Genomic DNA, 11,901 nt, shown 5'->3' with positions numbered 1-11,901 from the left:
TGGCGAGATCAAAGAATTACCCAGCAGGCATTGCACTTCCGCTAATGGTTGTCCGAGGGGAAAACAAGTTTGAGAAAAAGGAGGAAAGTAGAGAGAAGTGACAGACGAAGGCATCAAAACGAGCTTTTTGGGAAGGAAATGAGAGATTGACCATTCATCATGAGTGTGGGGTATGTGTATTTTCTATTTTGTACTTTAACATCTGTCCCCAGGCTACATTTTTATGTCTATAAAAAAAAGTTGACATGAACTTAGGCAAAATTCGTCTGCACTCTTTAGTCTCTTCTATGCGTGATGCTCGCACTGAAATGTATGATCATACTAGCAAACACATAGACCTTTATTTCCGTATATATATGAATTTATTAGATTATTTGATTTTGATTTTCCATGTTAAGGATCTTAATTTTAATCATATGAGTTTGACTGAAAATGAAATGGTGAGCATTGCAGTGATGTACATACTGATGCTGTGGCGAGACATGAGGGAGCCAGAAGACTGAATCCGAATTCTTTGTGTATATATTATTATATTTGTAAAAGCAGTAAAAACAGACAAGGATTTATTTATTAGATTATTTTTTGAGCATGTAATTCATTGCAAGTTGAAGAACGGGTCGATATATTGACTAAGTACACTACAATTTTATTTTAACACTCAGTTACGATAAGCATTTTTGTTCCTTGAAGGGTGAATACACCACCTAACAGTTCCGCGGCCATTCTGACTTTGCACATGCGTGGTGGTTTTTCGAGCAAATGAGTGATCTTTCCGGGACACCCAAGTGCAAGAAACATGTGCGATCTGAGAGTGATTTCTTTCCAAAAGATGCAGTTTTGCCTTTCCAGCAAAAATCAAAGCACTGAAAGCGTTTTTGAGTGTAAGGAAAAAGAACGTGGAAGGTTCACACGAGGACCTTGTGGCCAGGTTAAGTTCCACTTTCGAAGACGGTAGCTTCCATTTCCACAACCAATCATTGTTATAAACGATACAATCACTGAGTTTTGATTGACAAAAGAAAAATAAACATCAAGTTTGTAAGATGCATCAGTCACACAGCAACCGCTTAACTCGAAAACAAGGATGCAGCCAATGACAGGCATCTTTGCGGTCACATTATTTTTCTTCTTCGATCCATATGTAAGCATCAAAACTGTTTTGTGGTGTGTTGTGCTCCAGTTGTTTTTGCGGTTGAACAGTTTGACCATGGCTATTATCTCCAGACGACATGAAATATAGTGGTATGTGATTGATAGTCTTTTGCCACTGTGTATTCAAGTGTGCAGTGACAGGCAACTTACCTACCTTGCATATCATTGCGCTTTAAACCATACTTTGGAAAAGGAAGAAGATTTAGGGCTTTAAGCACTGGAGAGTTCAAGATGATAGTTACAAACGTTTAACTGTTTGTGTTTCTCAGTTCAAGTAGAATTGCATATTTTGAATATTACAAATTCTTTAGTCTTTCTCCCTTCCATATAAGTTTTCTTGCAACAACATACTTAGCCTTTCAATCTCATTGGTTTTGCTCCGCCTGACGCCCGTTTTACACATATATAGGCAAGAATTGCCTGCAGCTAGCCACTTGCTTTGCAAGACAGTGAGGGTATATGAAATGATTTTGTGCTAGATAAACAAGAATTATCAACACGATTGGTTGATGCTGAAAGTCGTCTGCGCTTGTGTTGAACAGCCAGTGGGATTAGTAGCTGTGCCGCCACCGTGTTTTTTTGTATGGCAAGCACCTCCACTGGACCACTTGCCTACTCTTGCCAAATCCTAGCCTTCCTCAAAGCAAGCTATCCTGATGAAATGCTACATCCTATCCTCACTCGGCATATCTCGCCTCTGAGAAACAGGGAACAGATAATAATCTCAGTCAGTCTCTTGTTCTGCCTTTCTCTTCTGTTTATTTTTTTATTTTTCAACATTTTGTTGTTCATCAAGAAGAATATATCCATCTATGTACATTGTGATTTTATTCCTCATGATTTACATGTGACAGTTATCCCCAAAGCTGACTCCGCTCATATGTGTATGACCGTACATGTGGATCCAATTTTATAAACCTTTTTCGTATGGTAGAAGACATCTTTTAAGTTAAGATCTGTCATGCAAAGTTTGATAAAGATGCATTAGTGCATTTTAGTCCCACTAAATGCTCAGGCAGATTGAAGGGAGACTACTCAGGCATGAGTTTGTGGAAATGTAATAGTCAGATTTGCCTTGCTTTCAAACTTCATCTGCTATTCATATTGGTAATACAAATGATCAAGTGGTCACAAACAACTTTGAGGTCTCGAGCTACTATATTTGATGGAGAAGGCTTGGGGGAAAAGTTATGGTTATAAAAACTAAAATATTGTGAGACTGACACAGTTGATGTTGCTGCTATAGTTTATTTATGTGGGATAGAGGGAGAAAGTAAAAGGGGGAAGGTGTGATACTTATAGGCGAATTCACGTTCATTGGCCCCCCCCCCCCCCCCCCCCCCCCCCCTGGCTCCCGAAACCTCACTCCTCCCAGTCTGTGGTCTATTTGCGTGAAAAAGGTGCAGGTACTCCTGTGTGGTGTATTAGAGTGTATATGTTAGTTATAAAATTAATAGATGAAATCATCTCTTTCCAATCTTCGCCTCATCCCGAACACACACACACACAAACAGGCACACACATGTAATCACACACAAACACACATGTGTACATGCACAGAGCTAGCTCTACCCTTCTGATGTGTTAACGAATCTGCAGTGTCTGGGGTGGTGTTCAGTGGTTGGAAACATGTCACTGGGTTATAGCATATTGTGGTGCTGTTGTCACTGCATTGGAACACCATTTTAAGATCTCAAAAATCTGAAAAAAGCACATCTTGACATACAATATTGATTTAAAATAGTCAAGACGTCTCATTTTGACCTTCTCTCTCGAAGTGAAATCTCTGATGTCAAAAGTGAAACAAAGTTCGAATAGACGTTATAAGCATGCATAATGGCGTCACGGAAAACTTCATGGCTAACGAAGAAGTGACAAAGAATTTCGAGAACGAAGTTTGTCTTGGTTACTTCAACACATCAGCAGTAGAAAGTGAATCGTGAGGTCACCGCCAGGCTGTTCATGCATTGGTATCGTATATAATTAAAAGGGAGGGAGTCTTGCAATGGAGGTTGATTTATAGATATTGCGACCAAGAAAATCATGAAAAGTAAGGTTTGAGGGGGGGGGGGGGGGGGGGGGGGCTTAAAACATGGGTTCCGCTGTATCCCCTCCTTAAAACATCAGTGAGGACCCTTCTCCACTACTCCTTCTCCATGGGTCCTTGGTTACTGGGCAGTGCTTAAGGGCAGGTTATACCTGTGCAGAGTCAGCGGCACAGATGACGCACTGCATATTATTGATGCTTCGATAGGGATTATGACGAGTACTTGGCCTGTTTTCTTTTCCCGAAACGTGTAGCGGGCTGGGATAATCTGCAGTGGCAGTCATCTGTGCCGCTGACTCTGCGCAGGTACAATCTGCCCCTTATCGACCTGACCCTGCATGTTGTATCTTCCGATTTCCTGGCAACCATCACCTCAGAGTGGCTCATGGGATTGAACTGCACATTTGTGTGAAGTACCCCTGCCCCTCCCACCCGCTATTGACAGCTGTCCTTCCCTCCCACCCCTCTATGGGATTGAATTTCAGTTTGGAAGCTTAAAAACTAATTACTGAGTTTGGTTATTAAAATTCTCAAAATTCGAATTAAATTTCAAATAGAGATTGAAAAATGATCAAATCGTATTCTTCATCATTCCCTGAATCTGCTTGAAGGATAAGAACGATGGGTTTTGAGTCATTAAAGAGCACTTGAGTGTGCATAGCTTTCTTGTTAGGACGGTGTGTACCCCACTTACACATCAAATTTAAGCTCAATGTTTACCCATAAACAGGGGAGATCTTAGTGCCGACAGAATGACAAACAAACAAACTGAGTAAAACATTTTCAAGGGGGTGTTAAAAAAAAAACCAGGGTCCTAAAGGGAAGGAGTCTTAAATTGGGGGAGGGTTCTTGAAAAGGGAGGTTCGATAATTCATCTGTACTCAAACCGTTTACTAAATGTTTTAGAATAAATAAATACATGTTGCCTTGCTTTGCCAGACATGACCGTTCTCTCTGCCTCGCGCTGTATGAGTGATTAGTGTGATGGGTGTTGCTGTCGGTGTTCAATTTGCTGCGGCTGATACGGCAAGGGACAGTAAGGTCGGCCACACACCCGCAGGCCTCTGCCTCCCCCTCCTCCCTCCCGCTGTTCTATCTCGGTTTCTGTTCCGCTCATTGTACAGGCACATCACGTTGGGCGCTTCAGTTGACACAGACAACTCTATCTTGGGCCCAGGTACAAATGCCTATCTATTTAGTGCGACTCAGTCGACTCCCCGAGTTTTGTTTGAACATAAAGGGTGGTGCTCTAATGCCGTAATGGGCTAGGGGCGTGCTGGAGTAGCATGTATATTCGATGTTTGCGCAAAAGAAACACTACCATATACATTTTAATCGCATCAAATGACTTGCTTTTACATTTAGATATTTATTTTAATTTTATTTGTTGTGTTACTTCACAACACGCAGTTTGCAGTGTGGTGGTCAGAGTAGCAGTGCAGAAGTGTGAACTCCATCCAATCCCTACTTCACACACACACACACACACTGGCCGCAAACACACACACACACAAAGAGGCTTATCCTTTATATGATATTAGCCCACACATCATGTGCTGCCAGATCGATTAATTTGGACTCGAGTAGGTCTGAACAGCAGATGATGGGTTGCTGATGTGTCAGTGGGGGATCAAGATTATCACAAAGTGATCAGTCACGGCCCCTGAAATTAACAGATGGCAAGACTGATTCAACAACATGTTTTTCTGAGCGCCTTTGATTTTTTTGTTTAGGCCAACAAAAAAAAATTGTCTGTTTCTGGTCACCCGACCGACCCTAAATTTCGGCGCCGACCCTAAACTTTTTTTTTCCAAACTCAAAAATTTTTATTTATTTTTTTGGTGGTAAAGGACAGGGTGAGAAAATGAACAACAAAAACGTGTGAAAACGAAAGTCCGCTGACGATTTGTAAATGTGTTGAGTGTCTTGTCTCTATGTATAGTGAATCCAGTCTCTTTGCGCGATTTTTAAAGTTAGTTTTATTGGTCTACATTTGGGGTACAAAAAAAAAAAAAAAAAAAAAATCCCGACCTACCGACTCTATTTTTTTTAGCCATGTTACCAGAAACAGACAATTTTTTTTTTTGGCCTTAGCTAACCCCGGCGTTGAGAGATGCTACTTTCAGAGACTTGCGTAGAGACATATCGGATTGGTACGATCCCTCTGTCGCACGCAGTGTTTTGAGCCACTTGGACCCTTGCCATTGCTGCCTGTCTAGGCGTGTCTTTGGTGCCGAAGATTGATGCTTTTCGAGCAGTACCGAAAAGCATCTCAGATGGATCATTTCTTTTTGTGGCGTTTGGTAGGTCTTTTGTGTAACGCAGAGCCTTTTTCATAATACAACACTGCAAAGGTTTACTGGGTTTGCTCAGACTAGACACTAAGGTGCTGTGTTTGCCTTTGGTGTGCTGTCGATACAACGAAGTAAAGTTATTTGAACGGAGGATGCAAAGACAAATCAAACTAAAGTCAGCAGACGCGGTATGATTACAGATGTACGGTCGCTGAGATCAAACTTTCAAGTGACAGTAAAACAAGTGTTCTTTTATCACTGAGGTTTCATCGCTAGGACCTTCATTGATCAGCGCCAATAAACTGTGCCATCTGTTCTTGAAGAACCCAAGGAAGGCCCGTGTTGACAAGGCTGAAGTGCCGAGCACTGTCCACACAGGGAAAATAAAGCGTTTTGCGTAGACCTTGCACGTGGAACTCGTTCAAGTTATTGATTGTTCTGCCAGTGAGAGATTTGATCTTCTTTCTTTACAATTGGATGATAAGGCCAAACAAAAAAAATAGGTGTGGTTACGGTAACATACCTAAAAAAAATAGGGTAGGAAGGTAGGCAATCACTTTTTTTTTTTTAACTTTTTTTTCTAATGTGTACAAATTAAACCTACTTGACAGGGAAATAAGTGTGCGACTCGGGCGCTTTCGCTTTCATTGCGTTTTCTGCACTCGTTTACTTGTTTTTTTGTGTATTTTTGTGACAAATGTAATAAAAAGTTATAGGGTCGGCCCCAAAAAATAGGGTAGGTCGGGTTACCGTAACCACACCTATTTTATTTTTAGGCCTAACGATCACGAAGAAGATGCCTGCCATCGAAACTTACACAATTGCAGCAGTGAATCCTGACTCCTGAAGGATTAGTGTTGGTTTCCGAGATGTAAAGTACTGAACAGTGATGTGAGTGACATTGACAGTGTTTTGCAGCTGAGGATGTTTCTTGTTGAGTATTTTCCGTGGAATATGTACTAGCTGCTACGGTTTGCTCATAATGTAAGTATGTTTTTGTCTTTGGTCCGAGAGTCTGGTCGATGGCATTTTGAATTCGTCGTTTTGGTATGTGTTCTTTGAGTTGTACTACAATCTTATGAACATTTCTGGTTTTGGAGTGTGTCGTTCTTGGAATGTGGGTGGGGGGGGGGGGGTGGCGGTAGGTGTGTCTGTGGGCGGGGGGTCGTGGGTCGGCAGTTTGCATCTCCTCCATCATCATCAGCAACATCATCATCACCAACATCATCATCATCATCATTCATTCATTCATTTGAATTTGCCTTAATATTGGTAATAAGAAAATTAGAATTCCTTTTTGGTTTTACAGGAACACAATTATTGATTTTAGTAGAACTTGATCCCACAAAAATTAATCCGACACCACCTGTGCTGCGACATAGCGTTCGCTGTGATTTCAATCAATTTGTCAAACTGATGACAAGGTGCGACCTACTGCTCCACATCACGAAACAGCACCGTTTTACTGTGCAGCATTCTTGATTTCAATTTTACTGCAGTAAAATGTTTTGCTGCAGAAAAAAACGCTGCTTCGGCGAAAGATGACATTATGCAGAAATGCTGCAGAAAAGAACGGTTTTTCTCCAGCATTTGTCTTTTCTGCAGAATAACTGAATAAAGTCATAATCCGCTAAGGATACCCATCCGCCCCCACCCCCACTTCACACCCCTACACTCCATCTGTCACGTGTCCTCTTTGATAGTACATGTAACAATAGGAGATCTAATACAGGATCACTGTATTGGTGCTTTGACCGATATATTCTCTCTCTCTCTCTCTCTCTCTCTCTCTCTCTCTCTCTCTCTCTCTCTCTCTCTCTCTCTCTCTCTCTCTCTCTCTCTCTCACACTCTCTCTCTCACACACACACACTCCCTCACAGTCCCTGTCCCCCACCCCCACTCTTCTGTGGCCGAAGCCGAGACTCCGACATTCCTACACGTGTCTGAAGTGAATCATATCGCAATCAAAAAATTTCCACACCCATGCATCTTCCCACGCTTGTTGGTCGGGGATCTTTAAGTGTAGCGTCCGATCGATCACCGTGTTGGTCGTGTTTAATCATGTCGACGTGTCACTGACCTTGAAAGGACTGTTCTTTTTGAGATTTGAGAATCTATTTCAAAACAGTAACTCCAACTGTTGTATCATTGTAGGTTTTAGTGGCAGTAACAGCTCCACATTGCAGAAGAAATTGTTTCGAAGTTTGCGGAACGAAACATTTTGAGTCGAATTTTGCTTCGTAAACAGTGGGAGATCATGTCTCTTGACGTATTCAGATGAACTGCTGTTGTTTTGCTAACTGTAGTTTTGCACCCATGTATTATATATTCAAGTGAACAGTGGTGTGTGTTTGATTAATTAAGATACATTGGATTTACTGTATTCTTTTTTTACAAGGCTGTTGATTTTTGGTGCTCCTACGGTACCCTATGCGAAAGCATGAAGAGATCTGTCGTGGTTTACTACTAATGCTTTATATAACTACGGGAAGGAAGACATCTTTAAGACGCTGATATTTAAAGTCCTCATTAGTGACAAAATGCTGCGAGCTATGTCTGCTCTGAATCTTGTCGTTTTGTGCGGCTTTAGCAGTCGGATTCAGTGTGAGAATGCATGAGCAACAGAGGAATGAAGCTTGGTGCGTTATGCGGAGTTGCTGAGTGCTATTGCATCTGTATTGATTTGATTTTGATATGTATTCTATACATATACATGTGCGCTTCTTCTTCTTCTTGTCGTTCGCCAATGTTAAACTTGGAGTCCAGCTCTGGTAATGAAGCTGGTGGTCTTATGTAGAGCCTCCACAGGTCCATGCAGCTTCTCACGAAGGGGCACCGGCCTGGTCCAGATCTCTCTCTCTTCTCTCTCTCTCTCTCCTCTCTCTCTCTCTCCTCTCTCTCTCTCTCTCTCTCTCTCTCTCTCTGTTTAAACTATTCCCTTAGTGCGTTAACAAACACCTCCTGCACAGCCGAAAAATGAGATGTCCATAGCATGGGAGTGATGGAGATAAGAGAGGGCAGGGCCTCTTATGGACAGGTGACCCGTCACCCCCAGGTCATGACACTGACTACTTGCCTCACGTCCAGGTCACTTCATGTTTACACAACTCTTTTTACTTACTTATGTATACAGAGCTTACCCCCCCCCCCCCCCCCCTGGACTTATTCGGACAAATGCCTGATTGAATAAATAAACTGGGGGGGGGGGGGGGGGCGTGTGATGGTGCGTGCGAGTGTGTGGATACATGCGTTTATATGGCTGTGGGTGGGTGGGTGCATGCGTGTGTGTGGGCGCGCGTGTGTGTGTGTTTGCGCGCGTGTTTTCATACATTGACGAGTTCATTTAGTTCTCTGGGTTTCATATAAAATTGGGAGAAAGATGTGCTTTAAAAAAAGCGGGGAGGGGTGGAGAGGGGACTGGCTAGATATGAATTCATTCTCTGCTGATGCTGGTACGGGGGAGCTAGAGCTACAAAGGCAACACTACCAAAGATTTTTCTACTCCTACAAGATCTTTGACACTTCTGACGTGGTGATCAGAGAACCAACGAAACCACCAAAGGCAGCACTGTGTAGTATTCTGCCAGAGAAAAAGAGAGAGGAAGAGTGGTGTTCTGCTAATCAGCTTTCCATTGCTGGTGGTACTGAAGCAGGGAGATGATGAAAAGGGTGGAAGGGGGTAAGAACAGTCTGAGCGTTTTGATGAAGAGGAGGGGGATGGCAGCGTTGTGATGACGAGGAGATGAGGGTGAGAGGCGAGGTTCGTGATGAGGGGGGGATTTGGCAGGTGTGATTCTTATCGATTGTTTGTGGTCCAAGTCCGGCCTCCTGGCCATGCAGACTGAGGGATTGAGCATCTACCTGGCATCATTTCAACGACATTGGGAGACCCGTGCATGCCCAGGGAAGAACAATCGTTACGTCGTGTTATTTGTTGTCACTTGTCTTGGACGGGGCTGGGTTGGTTTTGGCGACCTGCGTGTGTACGGCCCCTGTGTGTGTGTGTGTGTGGGGAGAGAGAGAGACAGAGAGAGACAGAGAGAGAGAGAGAGAGAGAGGAGAGAGAGAGAGAGAGATTATTGACGAAGGTTGCGACGTAAGCATACAAAGGAGCCGTTTTCGTCCAGCCCTCATCCGGACAGCTACTACTCTAAATTACTTGAATACACACATGTATGCAAAGATCTCGACACATGTTTACTAAGGATCATTGTTGAGAGAGAGAGAGAGAGAGAGAGAGAGAGAGAGAGAGAGAGAGAGAGAGAGAGAGAGAGAGAGAGAGAGAGAGAGCACCGAGAGAGAGAGAGAGCACCGAGAGAGAGAGAGAGAGAGAGAGAGCACCGAGAGAGAGAGAGAGCACCGAGAGAGAGAGAGAGAGAGAGAGAGAGAGAGAGAGAGAGAGAGAGAGAGAGAGAGAGAGAGAGAGAGAGAGAGAGAGAGAGAGAGAGATGACAAATGAGACGCAATATTTAAACGAGAGGAGATAAATCGCGTTGCTCCTTTCCGGCTTGCCTTGAAGAGTTTCGTGAGCGTTAAACAGCTATCGATGTGTTTACCGTACCGCGGCAATAAAAACAAAGTAGACCCACTTTTTATTAAGCCGCCATTAGTATAATGGGGCTTACTGGATTTGCTCTGTCTGTTTGTTTGTTTGTTTGAGGCGGGCGGTCAGTCGGTCGGTGTTTGTTGGGTAAGACTTGTATCTCTGGGTCAATTAAGCTTAAATTTCGTGAAATTGTTAGGAATAGGGTTAGACAGGGTGTATGCAAAAAATTATATTCCTAACGGTAGTCAAACGGAAGATATTGGCTTTTAACGCTTTTACAAACCGAGCCACTGACAGACCCATAGGTTTGCGGGAATTCCCGCACCCAGAACTTCGAGTTACTTCCCTTCGAGTCTCGTTCTATCCCTGACAGCATGCGTTGGATTAGAACTCCGGTCAAAAACAAGTGTTGACCTTAACGGGGTGAAGAAGCAGCCCTTGGTAATATGGGGGTGGGACATGGATTTTTGATCGAGACTTCATTTAATTCTCAAACACCATAGATCCTTCATAACGACCGATTTTTGAAGAATCATTCCTCTCTTCAGTAAAACTTCGCATTTGGTCGCGGATTAGAATACGGCCCGGGCTCTCTCTCTCTCTCTCTCTCTCTCTCTCTCTCTCTCTCTCTCTCTCTTTCTCTCTTTCTCTCTTTCTCTCTTTCTCTCTCTCTTTTTTTTGTGTGCGGGCTAATAAATTGTGTAATTCGAACGCGTGCAGCGCGTGTGGACACCCTCCCTCTGTCTGTCTGTCTGTTTGTCTCCGTGTAAAGAGCTCGGTCAATTTTTTTTGGAATTATTTATTAATTTATTAATTTAATTTTTTTTAATTAATTTTTTCTAAAATTTATTCATTTACTTATTTTTTTATTTTTTATAATTTAGTTATTTACATTTTTTTCTCCCTCCATCTGTCTGTCTGTCTGTCTGTCTGTCTCTGTTTCTCTCTCTTCAGTAAAACCTAGCATTTGCTCGCGGATTAGAATACGGCCCGGGCTCTCCCTCTCTCTCTCTCTCTGATTGAATCACAGAGTTTCGTGCTTCGGTCTGCAAAAGCATTAGTTACTATCAGATTTTACAATCTTTGATGCGACGCTTTGTTTTGACCAAGGGCGGCTTCTTGACCCCGTTAAGGTCAACACTTGTTTATAGCCTTTCCTTCACCTCACACTGAAGCACCGTGACAAGTTGCCAGTGAGCATGCACACTTCTGATTTAGATGCGGGATATTACCTTTCCAGGCATGGAAGGCATGTTGATCATCTGCCAGAAATCGGCTCCGCGGGAACCCGTCGGAAGTTTGTCCGCTTGCTGGATAACCACCCGTTGCTTGTTACCTGATAAACCTGAGATAAAAGGTCTCATGTCGCGTGCCGATGCTTTGTGGTTTTACACGAAGGTTATCTTACCAAGCGCCTCTACTTTTAGACTTGGGGTGTTCGCGAGATAACCCACAGACATAGAAGGGTAACGGTTATTTATTTATGAAAAAAAAAGAAAATTCCCGAAAAGATTCCGTTTGTGCTTGATAAAACCGATATAAAGGTCTCCTAGTGGTGCCTGCGCTTCCGAGGCCTAGGCTAAATGAAGTCAATGACCAAGTTCCTCTGCGTTTAGACTTGTGGTTGTCATGAGGTAACCCAGAGACATGGAACAGTACCGTTTGCTTTTTTTAATGCCCGTGCCCGTGGGGATGACCTGTTAGTTCTTGATAAAACTGATATATAAAGGTGCGTACTTGTGCTTTCAGGGTTAGGACCTAGCAGGGAGTAATCATGACTTCAAAATTAGAGACATTAAGATGAAGGCTATCTCACCAAGAGCCTATCCTTTTAGACTTGAGGATGTCGCAAGATAACCTC

General features: G+C 43.0%; 1 protein-coding gene across 1 annotated transcript in view; it reads left to right on the top strand.

Moving 5' to 3' along the window:
* Positions 1–33: 33 nt before the first annotated feature.
* Positions 34–11,901, top strand: part of LOC138977785 (homer protein homolog 2-like) — a 63,117-nt gene continuing 51,249 nt past the window's right edge. The window contains exon 1 of the mRNA XM_070350394.1: positions 34–170. Coding sequence (XP_070206495.1) covers positions 160–170 — 11 coding nt within the window. The 5' untranslated portion in view covers positions 34–159. The remainder of the gene's footprint in view (positions 171–11,901) is intronic.

The sequence above is a fragment of the Littorina saxatilis genome, linkage group LG1, assembly GCF_037325665.1.
Source record: "Littorina saxatilis isolate snail1 linkage group LG1, US_GU_Lsax_2.0, whole genome shotgun sequence".
NCBI classification, from domain to species: Eukaryota; Metazoa; Mollusca; class Gastropoda; order Littorinimorpha; family Littorinidae; genus Littorina; species Littorina saxatilis.
The sequence above is the reverse complement of the archived record's forward strand: the minus strand, read 5'-3'. Positions and strand labels throughout refer to the sequence as shown.